We start from the raw sequence: 19,553 nt of genomic DNA, 5'->3' as shown, positions 1-19,553 counted from the left end.
ACCTTTGAAGACTCAGTGTGGAAGTTTGCCCAGAAGGTGGTCCCAGACCCCAACATCATCAAGCTAAAGCGTGAGGAGGAGACTCTGGACACCATCAAACAGTACTATGTCCTCTGCAGTAACAGGGAGGAGAAGTTCCAGGCCCTGTGCAACCTGTATGGGGCCATCACCATCGCCCAAGCCATGATCTTCTGCCATGTGAGTAGCTGTCCCACTCAGATGCACAGTCCCTAGATCATTCTGCCTGTCACTCAAAGGGACCAAATTCTCTGTAGCATGGAACTAGCTTGTAGGAATGGAGAAAATGGTTTCTTTAGTGGTCATGTTGTAGGGGTTCTATAGCTTTAACACAGCATTCCTAGATCGGTGCCTATTTGTAGGGATATGTTACTGGAAAATCCAAACAAAGCTGCTGCTGGCTTCTAGGAAAAAGGAAGCAATGCAACAGGCTGGCTACTTGTCCCAGGAGGAAGCCCTTGAAAGTCGTGTTAGGAGACAAGCGACACATCCTCTCTGTAGTACAAAACATTCTCCTGTGCGTTCATATGGTGGGGGTCTTTGTTAATTTGTTTATGTTGTTCTTCAAGACAGGGTTTCTCTGTGGAGTCTTGGCTGTCCTGGAGCTCTTTTCAAACCAGGCTGGCCTCACTTTCAGACCCTGAGTGCTAGGATTAAAGTTGCAGTATATTTATTGAACTACTGAGGCATCATTCCTCATGTTAGCTTAAAGTTGAGCCAACCAATGATTCCTCACTGCATTTAGTAGTCCTGTCTCAAGACTCCTCTACCCAGAACCATCCCTTTATGTCTCTGACATGGCATGTCTAAATTGTTTCTTCATGGCAGTGACATCTCAGAGAATGAATGCAGGTAATGGGGTAATAGGATTGTAGAACTTCTCTGATTTCCCTAACTCATTTTGTGACCCATTCAGATTTGTTTTTGAGATAAATGGCTCACTGTGTAGCTCAGACTAGCCAATTTCAGTCCCTTCTACCTCACTTTCCCAAGTCCTAAAATTGTAGGTTTTTTTTTTTTTTAAGATTTTTTTATTTATTATATGTAAGTACATTATAGTTGTCTTCAGACATCCCAGAAGCGAACATCAGATCTCATTACAGATGGTTGTGAGCCACCATGTGGTTGCTGGGATTTGAACTCAGGGCCTTTGGTGGAGCAGTCAGTGCTCTTAACTGCTGAGCCATTTCTCCAGCCCTGTAGGCGTTTTTGTTGTTACATTTACATGTTCTGTGTGTGTGCATGGCACAGTATGTCAGAATATCTGAGGAGTCCTCTTGATCCGCCATGTGAGTCTCAGGAATCAAACTCCAGTCATCAAGCCTGACAGTCGGTGCCCACTGCACCAGTTCATCAGACCCCAGTGTATTGCTGTAGTGAAAATTTTGTAAAATTGTTTCCTTTGTGACACTTTTGCTTACTATTGAACTGTCAGGTTGGCAATTTTACTGTATTTCATGTTTAACTGGTTACAGTCTAGATCCACATCAGTCTCTTTAGGTACTAATATTTCTTACATATTTGTTTGCTTGTTTTTCCAGACCCGCAAAACAGCTAGCTGGCTGGCAGCAGAGCTCTCAAAAGAAGGCCACCAGGTGGCCCTGCTGAGTGGAGAGATGATGGTGGAGCAGAGGGCCGCTGTGATCGAGCGCTTCCGAGAAGGCAAAGAGAAGGTTCTGGTGACCACCAACGTGTGTGCCCGTGGTGAGCAGAGACTGGCCCTGTTCACCAGGTTGGGGGGCCCAGGCCCTGTGAGCAAGAAGAGTTCTTGTCTCAGGGAGGTGGGAGGGTTCGAGGGACATTCCTTCCTGGGAGACGCTGATTTGATTTCCCTGTGGGTGGAAGGGAAGCCAGCAGTGCTGCCTTGGTGGGAAGCTTTCCAGATGCCCCCTGAGCTACAGACCCTCTTTAGTGATGTGCGCTTTAGTGNCCACGNGCCAGATGTGACCTGTCCCAGCCGTGTCTTCAGCCCAAGTGGGTACGTGTGGCTGATGGTGCCCCCGTCTCCTGCCTGCCTCCCCCAACCCCTTTGTACAGGTATNGATGTTGAACAGGTGTCTGTGGTCATCAATTTTGACCTCCCTGTGGACAAGGATGGGAACCCAGACAATGAGACCTACCTGCACCGCATTGGGCGCACAGGCCGCTTTGGCAAGAGGGGTCTGGCAGTGAACATGGTGGACAGCAAGCACAGCATGAATATCCTCAACAGGATCCAGGAGCATTTTAGTGAGTGCCCAGTCGACTCTGCCTGGATCCCTTCTCAGAGGGGGTGTGGGAGAGGGCAGGTTTCCATGGTCCCTGCATATCCGGGGCTCAGGGACTGCAATATCAGTGCCCTGGGACCAGGCTGGGGGAACCTGACTCCCTGGGAAGTTGGTAGCCTTGTNCAGAGCCCTGGTGCTATCTGNTCAGGCTCAGGAAGCCTGCTTGTGCCTAGAGGAAGNGTCACTGTCCCTCAGGGAGGTGCCTCTGCAGACTGCCATGCTGTCGTCCTGGGTGACTTCTATTGCATTTCCTCGGTAGTTCATGATGGTCTTCCCGTCTTTTCTTTCTCCCCTCAGATAAGAAGATAGAAAGATTGGACACAGATGATTTGGATGAGATTGAGAAAATAGCCAACTGAGGCGCTTGCTNATGTTTGGACTTGACAAATTTGTGCAAATAGTAGGGGAAAATCTAAGAAAGTTACAATTTAGAAAATAGTCTTAGCTTGGTGTGGTGAGGCACACCTTCGATCCCAGCACTTGGAGGGTAGAGACAGGTGGATCTCCATGAATTACAGGCAAGCCTGATATACTTAATGAGTTCAAGGGCAGCCAGAGTTATGTAGTGAGGAAAGAACTGAGTTCTCGGCGCTATTCCCCTTTAAAGCCACAGTGTTCTCTTGTATGGTAATGTGGTTGCTGATGCTTGGGCTGCAGGCCTGGACACCCTCTGGCTGGCTCCCTGTGTTTTGACCAATCCTCAACCTCGAATAAATGAGAGGAAAAGGCAGTTCATAGAGGTCAGGAGAGACACTGCTATANCTCACCTGCCTCTGTTAGAACCAGTAGAGACTCTCTGTTCTCCATTCACCCCCACTCAACCTCCTCCTCCCCCTCCTCCCTGGTGTAACACCTTGGTTATGTCTCTATTCTTCAGATTGGCAGACAAAATGGAAGTCAGCAAATCACAGACTCGAGGGGCATAGACTATCCCATTGAAGATGGAGGTGTGTTTCCTCCTGTTCACTCCACTATTCTGTGCCTGGCTCCATTGTTTGGTTCCAATCCATGGGATTTCATGCCACGTAGCAACTTAGAAANGAAGTTATGACCAAGCAAAAACTCTCAATTATGCTTTTAGCAGACTTAGGGGTTACTTCATACATTGTATGAATAAGATTTGATAAATCAGTGATAAAACATCATTCTTAGAAACTTTAAAGTAATTATGAGAAATTTTGCTAATCATGATTTGTTTGTATTTTTCTGCTTACTAAACTAATATATGCTCATTAAAAATATGTGTAAGAGTGTCTGTGTGCACTTGAGGCACCACAGCTACCAGCCTGCTCAGCATGTCCCTCCCTCTCTCCTCTTCCACAAATGTGAACACTTCACACTGGTTTGTAAGCTGATGGTTCAGTTGGACGCCCATTTCCCTCTGGAGAGTAGCTGTCACCCTCATGTGTTGCCACCCTGGCACAGGTTTCAGAATTCCTCAATGATAGGTGTTGAGGATTTCTACAGTGACAGAGACTGGCTCAGTCCCTATCTTGTACCACAGGGGGTAGAATTCCTGGGTCAGAGTTGGAACATTTGAAGTCACAACTCACCAACTCTGTGGTATCCTCTTTTTTGTTGTTTGAAATAAGGTCTCACTGTGCTAATTGTCCTCGAACTCAGAAATCTGCCTGCCTCTGCCTCCTAAATGCTGGGATTAAATGGGTTTATATTATCAAATTAAAAAAATATATATGTATACAGTGTTTGTACTGGCTGTATGGCTGCATGCTAAAAGAGGGCACTAGATCTCATTACAGATGGTTATGAAGCCATGTGGTTGCTGAGAATTGAACTCAGGACTCTGGGTCAGAGTAGCCCATGCTTTTATCCTCAGACATCTCTCCAGCCCTTATATTATCAATTTTTAAAACTTTGCCAGTCTAGGAGCTAGAGAGAAGACTCAACAGTTAGGAACACCCACTGCTCTTATAAAGAACCTTTGTTTGAGTCCCAGCATCCACATGTCAGGTAGTTCACAACTGCCTGGTATGTCTTTTGCTTCAGAGGAAGCTAGTCCTCTGCTGTCCTTGGGCACCTGGCAGTCATGTGTACCCCACTCTCAGAGACGTAAGTTAACCTTGAATCCCAGCACTCTGGTGACCAGATCTCTTTAGTTCCAGAATATCCAGAGCTATATTAAGAGATCATGGCTCAAAAACAGGGAGTCATTTTTATGTTCATTTAGATCTTAAGATGCCTGGTGTATTGGTGCTCACCTGTGAACCTAGACAGTGAAATATTGACTGAGCCCATAATTCAGGGATTTAGCCTTATACAACAGTAGGAAAGGAAAAAGATCAAACAAAAATGTTTAGACTCTTTTGGATCTGAAGTACCAGAGGTGGATGTAGGCTAGAGTTTCAGCCCTTGAATGAGGGTGAACATGAGAGTGCAGGTATGAGATTAAAAATCAGGGTCTGCCTGGGAAGGGTAGTGCATGAAACAGCAATGTTTGCGTGTGAGTGTGCAGGCATTTGAGTGCTGTGGGGAAGTTTCAAAGAAGGGGAAGAGAAGTGAGAAGGCACAAAACAAGATGGAGCAATAGTTACTACCTGCACTCATCTCAATGGTGCCACTGAAAATGAACCTCTCTCTTAAAAACAAGAAAGGGCTGGAGAGACAGCTCAGTGCTTGAAACCAGTAGCTGCTCGTCCAGAGGGTCTGGGGTGAGTTCCCAGCACTCACATGGCAGACCAGAACTGTAACTCCAGTTTCATGGAATCTGACACATGCAGACAGCACCCAGACACATGTAAAGTTTAAAAAGGGAAGAGGCAGAGGTTAGCGAAATAGCTCATCAGTTAAGAGCAGTGACTGCTCTCCCGAAGGTCCTGAGTTCAATTCCCAGCAACCACGTGGTGGCTCACAACCATCTGTAATGAGATCTGATGCCCTCTTCAGGTGTGTGTGATGACAGCTACAGTGTACTTACATATAAATCTCAAAAGAAAAAGGGAGGAGGGGTGGCACACTCCAGCACTTTCAGAGCAGAGGCAGAGGGGTCTCTGGGTTTGGGGCCAGCATAGTCTGCAAAGAGAAACCCTGTCTCAAAAAAGCAAAATTAAAACCCCATATGGCAGATAATCTGTGGTCTAAGAATGGAAGAAAAACAGCTCATCCCAGACCATCAATGTTTCTACCCAGCTACCCTCGTGTCGTCCTGATAGGGTCTATGAACATAAAATTCTAATGCTGCCCTCCACATTGGTCTCCTATCTATTTTAACAGAACAGTCCTGCCCCGTCTCAGAAGCCATCATCACAGAAGAGTTAAACAACCAGAGGACAAAGCTCATGTATCTGGTGTCAGTCAATTTTTTGTTAAATGGCACATGCCCTGGAACTCGGTAGACAGAGCTGGTAGATCTCTTAGGAATTTGAGACCAGCCTGGTCTACAGAACATAGATACAAGACAGCTGCGCTCTCAGAAAATCAAAACAAGTTTAGTATACCTCCTCCACCTCCCTAAGACTGTAGGGATGAGTCACAACAGTTGGGGTGGGGGAAACTAATCGATCTGGACAGTCCGATGCACACCTGTAGTACCAACACTTGGGAGGCAGCAGACAGGATTTCTGTCTGGAGAGTCCCAGGACAGCCTGAGCTACACAGAGAAACTTATCTTGAAAAAGACAAGAAATGCTACTACCTGTGGGGAGTTTTAATTTAGTTCTGAGATCCATACAACCTATTTTAGTGGTTTAAGGTGTAGACCCAACATTTCCCCCAGTTTTCCAGTTAACCTACTGAAGTGTAAGCATTTATCCTTAGTGACAGGCAAAACTCAGAGAGGCACTATCTGCCCCCAGCAGCTCTCCCAGAGAACTGTTCCTTTGCATAGCACTTTGTACTGGCAACAAGCTGTGGTCCACATAGTATGGTTGGGCTAAGCAAAAAAATGTCAGAATTCCTGAGGGAACTCACCAGAGTCCCAGGGAAAGGACTGCTGTATGGGTGCTGAGATGAACCTACCCAAGCCTATAATAAAGCCCTTTGTTTACAAAAGGCTATTTCAGGGAAACCAGAAGTTCTTTCCAAGTCATTACTCGTAGAAGAATCCAAAGAGGGGACAATGAATTATTTTTTGTTCCAGTTTTTTTCCTTTGAGAAAGGGTCTCATGTAGCCCAGGTTAGTTTATAAGTTACCATATAGCTGAGGCTAGCCTTTAACTTATTTTCCTGCCCCTCAGCCTCCCAACTGCTAGGATTAAAGGCACATGCCACCATGCATGGAATAAGTTGATTTTGTTTTAAACCATAATACTCAAGAGTCCTTTGGGGGGAGGGGACTTCAGAGAACAGAGCCCATGAACTAGACTCCTCAGGCGTAAGAGGGCATCAGAATTGCTTTGTTGTCCCAAACATCCTTACCTCCTCAGAAACCCCTAGGATGCTACAGTTAAGAACAGATGAGTGACTCTATGGGCTTTGTTCTTTTTAATTCAGGAAAAGAATCGAAAGTTAAAGTTGAATGTTTAAATAACTCTAGAAGATGTGGGGTTCTGGGACCTACCTTTTCTAGAATGGGGATTCATGGTTTAAACAAAACAAAGAAAAATAAATTATTCTAATCAATACTGTTTGGCATAATTGCATTGCTTTCCCATTTCTCATCACAGCAGCTTCTTGAGAGCAGAGATGATATAGGCAAGAACTGGAACCGTGACTATGCGTGATGGTTAGAGCCCTGAGAGGTTCTGCTACAGCCACGCTCAGTGTACCCCCTCCGTTTTCCTCCACCTGTGCTTTTGAAACTGGGAAGGAACAGACTCGAGCAAAGTTCTCCATGTATTAGTTTTTAGGGTTATTTGTTGCCTCATCCCAAACCTCTCAACACTCTCCCTTATGTGTGACTGTCCCCCAACCAGGAGGCTGCTTGGTAACGTGAACTCATTAAGAATGAGAAATATTTATGTGGACGCTGCAGGGAAGTGTTTTCTAGGGCCTGAGACATTCACTGAAGCCCTTTATCCCAGTGAACCTCAACTGTGACCCGGGTCAAGTCATGCAAGTAGCTTCCAGTTGTAACCCCTGATTCTTGACTGAGCACTCCTTCCGGAGCAGAGTAGAACAGGCGAGTAAGCAGGGTAAAGGTGCGGACAGGAGGAGGCATGCTTGGCAGCCACCAATAAGCTCCTCCCCAGCCATCTGCGAGGCCCGCAAACAATTGTCAAGCAAGCAATCTTGGTTGGATCGCCATCCCTGGCAGCTTGAGGGTAACTAAAACATGAGTCCAAAGCAAATCCTACCCCTAAGCAAGAGGCTGCCTGCTCCTCTTTTGGGGGTGACAATGAAAGAAAAAGGTACATGCTCAGGGCTCTCTTTTCCAGCCAACTGTCCAACCGTGTTGCTCTCTCACGCCTTAGGGCTAAAAGGCACGGGCCACGCGTGCGTGCATGCGTGCGTGAGAGCAAAAGCAGCCAAGTCCCGGTGGTCTCACTTTGTCTCCAAATCAACAGGTGAGCTGGAGAAGAGGCCCAGGACCTAAGGACAGACGCTGAGAAGGTGGTGGGGGACAGGAGTGAGGGCACACGTGAGAGAAGCACCTTGCATGTGACCCGGTGGAGCTTCCTACCCGTTCCTGACACTAGTGAGGCGCTAGGGAGATCAACCCAACAGGGGGTGAATTCAACCCCCTACTAGCTGGTGAGCCACGGAAAGCCCTGGAGAGTGAGTGTCTCACCGGAACCACATTTCTTTGGAGGGCTTCACTCACCCATCCGACCTAAGCTGGAAATGAGCAGTTCAAGGCGCTCCTGCCCAGCCCCAGACCGGCCTCCTAAAAAGCATCAAACTTCTTATCCAAAGCAGGTTTAGGGGAGGGGGTCGAGGCCCGCCGCCTCCCAAGGCCATGATTGGTGGAGACGGCGGCGCCTGAAGTTCTCCTTGAGTTGCGTGATTGGCTAAGAAAGAAGCTCCTCCCAACTGCAGCACTGATTGGTTGCTGGGGACGGCGCAGTCTGATTGGTGGGCTGCAACCGGCGCTTGCCGGACACAGAAGTGACTGGTTCTGAAGGCGCTCAGGGCCGCTCAGCTCCCTCGGTAGACCTCGATCTTGCTGGCCTTAGCCAGCATGTCGATGATGTGGGCTTCGAAGTCGGCGTCATGCACGCCTGTCTTCCGGAACTCGCCCGCGTACCGGTTGTTCTCCCAGTAGTGGTGCCAGTTGCCTCGACTGTCTGCCCCGAACCCATACACGTTCACCTGTGAGGAGGGTGGCACAGGGGTCACTGGGAGCCAGGGCCGTGGTGGGGGACACCCAGGCCTGACATAAGGGCACTGACTCAGAGGGGCCTGCTGCCTCTTCTGTCTCTTTCTCATTTGTGTTTCGCTTTTCCACGACAGGGTCTTATGTAGCCCAGGTTGGCCTCAAACGCTCCTCCTGTCTCAGACTCAGTATCTGATTACAGGTGCCACCATGACCCTGCTAAAAATGTGCCTTTTACGTGAAGTCGTTTTGTTAGTAAATGTTAAAAGGTAATAAAGATGGGAAATGTAAGCCGGGCATGGTGGTGGGCACCTTTAATCCCAGCACTTGGGAGGCAGAGGCAGGCGAATTTCTGAGTTCGAGGCCAGCCTGGTCTACAGAGTGAGTTCCAGGACAGCCTGTTTCTATACAGAGAAACCCTGTCTCGAAAATAAATAAATAAATAAAAGATGGGAAGTGCAAATATATTGTTTATGGGAATAATAGATAATGAAAAAACATGGTTTCTGTTTACAAAATCTATTTCCCCGGAACCACAGCTAAGATGGGGCTGTTTCCTCTGTTTATGGGTCCTCCAAATTCCGCTCTAGACGGGCACCGACTGCCTACCTCATCGCACACGTGTAGTGCAAAGAAGAGCACCAGCATTCCTGTGGAAGGGTAGCGCCCGTGGTGCTCGGTCCACCTGTCGTGGATGTACTTGAAGAAGGCCGGGTTGTAAATCTGGACCTGCAAGGAGAGAAAGAGGCACACGAAGGGCTTGGAGGGTTGGAGATTTGGGCCAGGCTCTGAACAGCTTCTAGCAGTTCCTCAGGAATTCGGCACATGGGTATTCGTATGTTCTCGTGGTCAGTGTAGGGGTCAGGCATACCAGGAGATGCCGATCCCGCTCCTGCCCCCGCCCTCTTTCCCCACCCCCAAGACAGGATTTCTCTTGTGTAGCTCTGGCCATCCAGAAACTCAGTCTCTTGGCATAGCTTCAATAAGCCAGCATAATTTCCATGACGGTGAGGGTCAAAAGACAGGAGGTAGGGAACTTACCTTCTCTTTGTCCACTCGAAGGAAGGACTTCACTGGGGCATAGGTGCTGCAAGAAGACAGGAAAAACACCGTTCAGATGGCTCACAGATGGCAACACATTTGCTCCTCATGACCAAATAGTGACTCCCTCACAATTTCTAGACTGACCTATTCTCATGGCATGTTTACCACTGCAGGGCCTTCATCAGAAACCTTCAGTGGCTTTCAGGATGAAATTGGGATACTTGAGTCAAGCCTAGGAACTTCCAATCTCACCCTTCCTTCCCTGAGCTCTCTGTTGGGAGACTCGGCATTTGGAATAGCTGATCTCAAACTTGCCGCGTGTGCTGCCTGCTTGTATATCAGCCTGACACAAGCTAGTGGCAGCTGAGAGGAGAGAACCTCAATTAAGAAGATGCCTCCATAATTTCCAGCTGTGAGGCATTTTCTTAATTAGTGACTGATGAGGGAGGGCCCAGTCCATTGTAGGTGGAGCCACCCCCGGCTGGTGAGCCTGGCTTCTATAGGAAAGCAGACTGAGCAAGGCATAAGGAATAAGCCATTGCTAAGCCACCTTTGGCCTTCTTACTACTTTAAAAAAAAGATTTTGGGTTTATTTTTAAAGTGTACGTCTACACGTATGTGCCTGATATATTCAAGGCCCTGGGTTTGATCCCCAGTGCCACAAAATCAATGAAGTAATATATAGTGTCATATGACTAAAGAAAAAAAAAAAAAAGAAATGGTGACCACAGCCAGTAAGTGAAAACAATCCATATATATCCATACTATAAATAGAAAAACAAAACATGGCACGTTCACCACAATGATGGAGTACATGCAGTCTCTATGGAAGACTGAAGATGTGTCATGGATGAGCAGAAAGTCACTAAGACAAGAACTCAGGGGGGCAGGAGCAGGTGGAGATGGTGTAATTTATAATGGATACAGTTTCTTTGTGTGATAGTGCTCGTTTTGGATGAACATCAAACTTACTGAACTTCATACATCAGTGAGGATTAAAATAGTGGTTTTTATAATATTTAACCACATATAAAAGTACAAGGTTAATCAGGGTAGACCATGGGATTGTTTAAGACTGGGGAAGGGAGCTGGGCGTGGTGGTGCACATCTTTAATCCCAGCACTCGGGAGGCAGAGGCAGGCAGATTTCTAAGTTCGAGGCCAGCCTGGTCTACAAAGTGAGTTCCAGGACAGCCAGGGCTACCCAGAGAAACCCTGTCTCGAAAAAAAAAACAAAAAAAACAAAAAAAACAAACAAACAAACGAACAAAATGGGGAAGGGGTAAGACAACTACTGGGGCATTAGTGGATCAAAGACCTTTAGAACATGAAGACATTCTAACATTGTCATGTTTACAGCATTCTGAATTCTTCAAAGTGTTATTGGCTTGTACATTTTAAAGGTTTTCATTACATTTATTTATTTATTTATTTATGTGCTGGGGTGCACAAATGTCATAACGGGCATGTCAGAGGACAACTTCCAAGAATGGATTCTCTCCTCCCACCACATGGGTTCTGGAGGACTGAACTCAAATGACATGTTCACACCACTTCTGACTGCCTCAGGCACCGGGCACATAGCCATACATCTAAAATAAATACTTTTTTTTGTTGTTGTTGTTCATTTGTTTTTTTTTAAGATTTGGTAGGTAGAGCCGGGCAGTGGTGGCACATGCCTTTAGTCACAGCACGTGGGAGACATAGGCAGGGAAGATTTCTGAGTTCGAGGCCAGCCTGGTCTACAGAGTGAGTTCCAGGACAGCCAGGGCTATATAGAGAAATCATCTCGAAAAAACCAAAAAAATGAAAGGAAGGAAGGAAGGAAGGAAGGAAGGAAGGAAGGAAGGAAGGAAGGAAGGAAGGAAGGAAGGAAGATTTGTTAGGTAGGTATAGTGGCATATCCCTGTATCCAAGAATTGTAGAGGCGAAGTCAGGAGAATTACCTCAAAGCCAGCCTTGACTGCACGAGACGCTCTCTCAAGAAACACACACACACTAAGCAAACTAGTTAATTAACTAGAAAAGGCTGGGGAGATGGCTCAGTGGTTAACAGTGTTTGCTGCTCTTGCAGAGGAATCAGATTCAGTTCTCAGCACCCACATGGTAGCTCACAACCACCTGTAACTCCAGTTCCTGAGAATCTGACGTCGTCTTCCAACCGCCTTGGCTCCTGCACACATACGGTGCACATATATACACTCAGTCACATCCACATAAATGCATATTTTTTTAAAAATGTAAGCCAACAAATCCCGACAAACCTTCGGTAAGCCAGGCCTTGTGACACAGACCTGTGATCCCAGCTAGCAGAGAAGCTGAGGCACGAGGATCACAAGTTCAAGACCCGTCTCAGCTGCAGAGAAAATTTAAGGCCAGTTTTATCAGCTTATCAAGAGCTTGTCTCAGAAATTAAAAACAACAGCAATAAATAGAAAAAGCAACCAGGGCTGGAGAGATGGCTCAGCAATTAAGAACACTGGCTGCTCTTCCAGAGGTCCTGAGTTCAATTCCCAGCAACCACACGGTGGCTTACAACCATCTGTATTGGGATCTGATGCCAACTTCTGGCTTGCATTAAGACAGAGTACTCATATACATACAATACATAACCTAAATCTTAAAACAAAACATAAGAAACCTCAGTGAAATGAATTGTCAGGGTTCCCAGCTGTGAAGGAACTGCCATCTCAAAGACCAGAGGAAAAAAACCCCACAGCCCAGAGCTACCCCCTCGAGAGACCAGTCCAATCATGGTTTTGCCACTAGTATACCCTGAGCTGCACCACATAGGAAGTGACATAGAATGAACTATGCCCTCAGCTAAGCCACCATTTTTGAGCCCCTACTTCTCACTAACTCAATTAGAGAATCTTTTGAATTCAGAGACAAGCCCTCCCGTGGAACTCCTGGCCCCCATGTGCTACGCAGCCAGCAAAGAGGCTCACAATCTGATCTGTCCTGTGGAGAGAGCGCTGGCAATCCACATCAGGTCCAGGGCCTTGAAGGGGACCAACACGAAGCTGACATTGGCAGGTAGGTTCTTGGCACTCTCCGGGTACATGAAATGGTGAGTTGTTCGGCTGCCAACATCCTTCTCAAAGCCCACAGTCGGTGCCTGATTCATCCTAGAGAGAGAGAGAGAGAGAGAGAGAGAGAGAGAGAGAGAGAGGTATGAGAAGGAACTGCCATGAAATGTGGTACATGAGTTTTATAGGATAATTTGGCACTCACCAAAAATAAAAAAGGAAGATGGACATGACAGCTAATGCCCACAAGAAGCTTTCAAGCTTTCAAGAAGCTGAGGCAGGAGGATTGCCACACATTTGAGGCCATCCTGAGCTACATACAGTGTAACACCTGTCTCAAAAAAAAAAAAGAATGAAATAATAAAATGATGTACACTTTGGCTCAGCAATGCTTGCTTAAGTAAAGATAAAGACTATTCTATTAATCATAGAACTGGTGGTTACAATCTGTACATTCATCCACTGAATACCTAGGTACCAGGATGGCAAGTTTTACATGTTGGTGACAAACTTAGCTCTATTCAGTGAAACATCCTAAGGGGTGGAAAGTATCTCATACAGCCCAGACTGGTCTTACATTTGCTGTGTACCAAATGTCGCCTTTGAACTCCTGACCTCCTGCTTCCGCCTCCCAAGTGCTGGGATTACAGAGATGTACCCCCGAACCAAGGCAAGCCTCCCATTTTGGTAAACATCTTACATCACAGGCTCTAAGCACGAGCCTGTTGGTCTTGTTTCCTGTTGTTTACGAGGACATTTCTGTCCCCTGGGGATAGAACACCTTGCAGCATTTCTACCACAGTAGGGTGACCAGAAGCTCTGTTCCTTTACTATGGCACTGGGACCCGGGAGGGAGGAACAGTCTCCATGCGCCCCTCCTAGCTTTCAGGCCAGCTCTGTGATACTGTACAAACATCCCATCAGAGTAGCTGGCACCAATCTCAGGAATAGTGTCGACTTCCTATGTCACAGAGCACCTCTGTTATTTCCCTCCTGCTCCTCCCCCATCTCAGTGGCCTGTGGATGTAAACGGCACAAAGGACATGGAAGAATTCGGCTGGTGTTACTGGGCTGGACCAATGCTGTAATCCAGATTTATGCTTCTCAAGACCTAAGCAGCAAACTTTATCTGTTGTCGTTTGTTTTCGAGACAGGGTTTCTCTGTGTGGCCCTGGCTGTTCCAGAGCTCACTCTGTCCTGTAACTCATAGATCTGCATGCCTCTGCCTCCTGAGTGATGGGATTAAAGGTGTGTGCCACCCAAATAGAGAGACAGATAGACCAAGCCCTGAAGATCAAAGAGCTGTGAGTATCTAATCTTGGGGGGGAAAAAGGTTTGAAAGAAGATTATTTGGGAGGAGGAAGAAGAGAAGTCAATGGTGGCTGACTATGATCAAAACTAATTATATACACATATGAAAATATTGGAATGAAACCCATTGTTCAGGGGGAAGATAAAGAGTACAGTTGCCCCAGGATGGCCCACTGCCAGCTTTCTCCACTGATTAGCTAGTCTTCTCAGAGTCAAGAAGTGTCCCCCTGGTCCTAGCAGTGGGACTGCCAGCTTCCTTCACTCCTCTACTATCCACTTCAGGCCCCAGATAGCAGGGGGCTGGGAATGAAGGTCCAAAATAAAGCCCAAGATGATGTCTCACAACCTCCACAGAACAGGGAGGAACGTGGCATTCTTTTGGAGACTCTGACTCATTCCAGCCAAGTCCTGGAAAGGGGCCAGAAGATGACATCGATCTCTGGGGCATGGAGCCACGCATTCCAGAAACCTATCTGCCCCCAGCTGCCCCCAGCAGCCAAAGAAAGGCCTGGGCAGGGTGGACCACACTTTACTCGGGGGACAGTGTCTGGCTGCCTCATCCCTTTCCTCATGCTTCCATCGTGCCTCCTGTCACCTGACAATGATAGAAGCTGGATGTATCTGCTGCCTAGAGGAAGCAAGAAAGTCTCAACTCTGGCTGGGTCATAAGCTGAGAGATCAGAGAATTTACAGGTGGAGACAGCTCGAGGTGAGAGGACAGAGCCGGGTTTCACTGTTCTCCCTGATTCTGGGATGAAAGGTTTCCTTTCTGGTTCCGAATCAAGAGAGATCTGCAAGCAGCCACCAACACTGTCATCTGGCTCTTCCTATAAACCACAGACAGCTAATTACCATCTGGGTCATCCTTTCTGCAAAGCGATTCTAGGGACCACTCCAAACATTGACTCTTGATCCTGCCTCGGGTGAAGGAGAATCTGTGGGTGTGTCCGCAGCTAGGACACCCACACATCAGAAGAAGAAACAGCTTTTGGGCCACAGGCTCTGACCCCTGAGGTTTCCTGAGGAACCATGTGATGGGGTTGGCCAGAGAGGCAGGTATTCGGGTATCTGAGTTTCCCTGGGCTTTCAAAGGGCCCCAGAGCTGAAGGGAAGCAATAGAAGCCTTGACCCCTAATCTTGGCCACCTTCTCTCAGTAGACAGAGTTCTTGCACCAGCTTCCAGCTTCCTTCCCTTTAAAGTGCCAGGAACTAGAAGATGAGGATAATCCAGGTGGCTCTGGAGCTCTGGGGGGGGACTCAGTATTCTATTTCCAAATCCATCACCGTTCCTCATCTCGAGGAAGATCTTGGAAAAAAAAAAAAACCCGGAAAGCCTCAAGAGATAAATTACTATGTTGGTGTTGCTATGGAGACAGCAACGGTTTCTACGACAAAGGCCTTCTGCCTCCTGGGAAATCTGGTCTTTCTGCAATGCCCATCCTAGGTGATGTTTAGCAAAAACCTGGAATTTTCAGTATTTTATTTACTCATTCATTCATTCATTCATTCATTCGTGTATGTGTTCGTATGTGTGTGTGTGTGTGTTTGCATGTGTTGACAATGGAAATCTTCTATCTTTCTCTCTCTCGTTTTTTCAAGGTAGAGTTTCTCTGTATAGCCCTGGCTGTCCTGGAACTCACTTTGTAGATCAGGCTGGCCTCAAACCCAGAAATCCGCCTGCCTCTGCCTCCCGAGTGCTGGGATTAAATGCATGTGCCACCACTGCCTGGCAAAATCTTCTTGATTCCCCTTTATTTCTTTGTGTGTGCTTGCTTGGGTATTGGTGCCCATATGCCATGGGACATGAACAGAATCTGGGTCTCAGTCCTCGCCTCTCTACCTGAGACAGGGTCTCCTTACCACTGTGTTGGCTAGGGTAATGGGCGCTCAAACTTCTGGAGAATGCCCCGCCTCTGCCTCTCAGCTCCCTATAGGGGAATACTGGAATCAAAGAAGCCTGTGCCACAGCATCTGGCTTCTATATGGGCTCTGAGATTCCAAACTCGGGTTGTCAGGGTTGCTCAACAAGTGCGTTTATCTTTTGGGCCACTTCCCTAACCCACACCTCATTATTTAAGACAGGTTTTCTTCCTGAACCAAGACTTACTATTTTGGGTAAACTTGGTGACCAGCAAGCTTCCAGGACGTACCAATCTCCATACCACCAGCACCGGGGTACAGGAGCATGCTGGGGTACAGGTGCATGCTGGGATACAGGTGCATGCTCCCATGCCCAGCTTTACATGGGTGTAATTATAACTGAACTCTGGTTCTCCCTAACCTTCTTTACTTACTTTTGAGACGAGGAGGGCCTCATGTATCCCAGGTTGACTTTGAACTTACTAAGAAGCTGAAGGTGAACTTGAATTTCTTATCCTCTTTTCTCTATACAGGTGTGTGCAGCTATGCTGGGGAATCAAACCCAGAGCCTCGACATCCTAGGCAAGCTCTCTACCAACTGTACAGTAGCCTCTGATGAGGCTTGGGGTGGGGGAGTTGTTTTTTGAGACAGGGTATCACTATGTAGACAGGGTACCACTATGTAGCCATGGGTGGTTTCAAACTCAGACATTCGCCGATTTCTATATCCCAAGTGTTAGGATTTAAGGTGTGAGCTACTGTGCCTAGCTTTGAGATTTTTTTTTTTTCGAGACAGGGTTTCTCTGTGTAGCCCTGGCTGTCCTGGAACTCACTTTGTAGACCAGGTTGGCCTCGAACTCATAAATCCGCCTGCCTCTGCCTCCTGAGTGTTAGGATTAAAGGCGTGCACCACCACGCCCAGCTAGCTTTGAGATTTTTGTTGTTTTGTTTTGTTTTTTTGTTTTTCGAGGCAGAGTTTCTCTGGGTAACAGAGCCCTGGGTGTCTTGGACTGGCTTTATAGACCAGGCTGGCCTTGAACTTAGAGAGATCCACGTGCCTCTGCCCCCACCAAGTGCTGGGATTAAAGGTGTGCACCACCATGACTTGCTTTGAGATTTTTTTTTTTAAGCCAGAAGCTTTCTATGGCGTCCGAGGCTGGCCTTGGATTTGGGATATTTCAGTCTCAGCTTGCAGGAGCCAAGATTCATGAATGTGTGCTACCACACCCACTTTACCCTTTTGAAAAGAAGATGAGTTGATTTAGTGTACCTCAAGGACAGTAGAATGGACAATAATAAGAACATCTCCTGCTACCAGGAGTTCAAGCCAGACTGGTCCACAGATTAAGTTCTAGGATATATACACACACACACACACACATACAAACATAAACACACACACACACACACACACACACACACATATATATATATATATATATATATATATATATATATATATATACACATGGGTGTAGGTGTGCGCATGTGAGTACAGACACCCATGGAAGCCAGAGGAGTCAGATCCCCGGGCTCTGGAGTTACTGGCAGTTGTGAGTACCCACTGAGTCAACACTCCAGCCCCAGTGACTGTATTCAGGTTCTTCTAACACCAAACAGGCAGGTAGGAGTATGCCACTGACCCGGGTGTGTGCACTGTTCAGGATTGACCCTGGGGATTCGTGCATGCCAGGCAACTTTAAAAAAAATATTTATTTTTTTGTTGGGCAGTGGTGGTACACGCCTTAATTTGGGAGGCAGAGGCAGGCAAATCTCTGAGTTTGAAGCCACCCTAATCTACAGAGTGAGTTTCAGAAGAGCCCAGGCTACACAGAGGGGGAAAATTATATTTTGTAATGTATAAGTGTTTTGCCTTGTTTATGCATTTTTAACAACTATGTTAGCAGAAAGTGTCGGACCGCCTGGAAGCAGAATCAGGCGCCACGTGGGTGCTGGGAACCAGACTCCAGTCCTCTGCAAGGATAGCAAGTGCCACTAAGACACCTCTCCAGCTCCCAGAATGTGTATAGTGAACACTTACTCCACACCCAACCTGGAAAACCTGGGAAGAGAGGCCAGGACTATTAACTGAAGCCTCTGGGCGCTGGCGTCCCTTAGCACACTGGGCGGTTAGGACTTGTACCCTAGCAGAAAAGGTCAGAGAAGACTGGCAAGATGGTTCAGTGGATAAAAGAGCTTGCCACCAAACCTGAACAAATCTGAGTTTAGTTCATGGGACCCGAGGGACTCCTACAAGCTGACCTCTGATATCCTGAAAACTAAATAATGTTAAAAAAAACAAACAAACAAAAAAAAAAAAACAACCAAACAAACAAAACCCAAAGACACAAGGACACTTTATGCATTGTCTTCCTGGTCCCCCCTGCCTGTTCCATGAGAGCTCACCTCATGATAAAGTTGTGGCTGTCCACTTCTTGCCCATAGCCAGAGCCCCGAAGGTTGCCTGAGTTCCCAACCACAGCACAGCGCCGGCACTGTTGGGGGTCCCGGAAGCGGTAGGGGTTCTCACCAGGCACGATCTGGAACAGTTTCTCCAGCACTTCGTTGGTGTTGTGTGACTTGAATTGGGGTTGTAGCATCTGGCAGAAGAGAAGGCTGTGAGCATGGGGAAGCTCTCACCCCTTCACACCTCCCCTCCAGTCAGAGACATACAGACCTCCTCGCACAGGGCGGTCTGGGAATCCCAACTTCTCTCTTCACAGTGGCGAGTCTTAACTCTCAGTCAGTTTCACTTTTGAGGGACCAGTACGCAGTACCCTGCCAGTCGGAAGCTGCCTGCCCAGTGCTTCAGAGATGCTTGGGGTGGGATGGGGTGCCCAAGTGCTACTAGAGGCATTCTGGAGGGGCCATAAAGCAGGGTAATGCACTTCAGGAATCTTTCTGATCTGCCTCCAGGGGTCCACCTGTGGGACTTGTCTCTGGCTACTCTGAAGCTCTGGGAAGTGCAAAAAAATTTCCAGGAGAAACTCAAAATATAGATTTCACATGAAATCCTCTGAATGTTAAATACTGGCAGTATAAGTATTTTTAAAAAGCCTGGGCTAGACTTGTACCATGATATAGGATCATCACCTAACACTTTGAAATACTTTGAAACTAACACTTGGAAATGCCATAAACTAAAAGAAGCAGGCCTGCCTGCGCGCTCCAGAGCGCGAGCTTTAGGACAGCCAGGATGAAACAGAAAAACAAAACGGAATAAAATCAAAAAAAACACTGTGAGCTCTCAGGAGGCTGAGACCAGAGGATCCTAAGTTTGAGGCTGCTGGGAAGACATAATGAAACCCTGTCTCAAAGCAACAGAGCGGTGTCAGGTATGATGGCACATGCCTCCGCACTGAGGAGGCACAGACGGGCAGATGTCTGTGAGTTCAAAGCTAGTCTGGTCAACATAGTGTGTTCCATGCCAGCCAGGGTTAGATAAGACCCTGTCTCAAAAAACAAAAACAAAAACAAAAACAAGCCAAATGTAATGTTATATACCTACAATCCCAACACTCAAGATTCTGAGGAATGTAAGGCCAAATTATGGATTTCACATCCATAGCCAGGGATACACAGAGCAACCCTGTCTCAAAAACAAATGAGCAGGGGCTGGAGAGATGGCTCAGCGGTTAAGAGCACCGCCGACGGCTCTTCCAGAGGACCTGAGTTCAATTCCCAGCAACCACATGGTGGCTCACAACCATCTGTAATGGGATCCAGTGCCCTCTTCTGGTGTGTCTGAAGAGAGTGACAGTGTGTGTGTGTGTATATATATATATATATATATATATATATATATATATATATA

The 19,553-nt window shown here is 47.1% G+C and overlaps 2 protein-coding genes across 2 annotated transcripts in view; one reads left to right on the top strand and one right to left on the bottom strand.

Moving 5' to 3' along the window:
- Window positions 1-2,654, top strand: part of LOC110337354 (ATP-dependent RNA helicase DDX19A) — a 22,193-nt gene extending 19,539 nt beyond the window's left edge. Inside the window, exons 8-11 of the mRNA XM_021220227.2 lie at window positions 2-198; window positions 1,560-1,722; window positions 2,056-2,247; window positions 2,583-2,654. Coding sequence (XP_021075886.1) covers window positions 2-198; window positions 1,560-1,722; window positions 2,056-2,247; window positions 2,583-2,644 — 614 coding nt within the window. The 3' untranslated portion in view covers window positions 2,645-2,654. The remainder of the gene's footprint in view (window position 1; window positions 199-1,559; window positions 1,723-2,055; window positions 2,248-2,582) is intronic.
- Window positions 2,655-6,710: 4,056 nt separating this feature from the next.
- Window positions 6,711-19,553, bottom strand: part of St3gal2 (ST3 beta-galactoside alpha-2,3-sialyltransferase 2) — a 54,312-nt gene continuing 41,469 nt past the window's right edge. Inside the window, exons 3-7 of the mRNA XM_029532584.1 lie at window positions 18,146-18,339; window positions 12,488-12,667; window positions 9,538-9,583; window positions 9,106-9,225; window positions 6,711-8,492 (exon numbers count right to left, since the gene is read on the bottom strand). Coding sequence (XP_029388444.1) covers window positions 8,319-8,492; window positions 9,106-9,225; window positions 9,538-9,583; window positions 12,488-12,667; window positions 18,146-18,339 — 714 coding nt within the window. The 3' untranslated portion in view covers window positions 6,711-8,318. The remainder of the gene's footprint in view (window positions 8,493-9,105; window positions 9,226-9,537; window positions 9,584-12,487; window positions 12,668-18,145; window positions 18,340-19,553) is intronic.

The sequence above is a fragment of the Mus pahari genome, chromosome 20, assembly GCF_900095145.1.
Source record: "Mus pahari chromosome 20, PAHARI_EIJ_v1.1, whole genome shotgun sequence".
NCBI classification, from domain to species: Eukaryota; Metazoa; Chordata; class Mammalia; order Rodentia; family Muridae; genus Mus; species Mus pahari.
The sequence above is the reverse complement of the archived record's forward strand: the minus strand, read 5'-3'. Positions and strand labels throughout refer to the sequence as shown.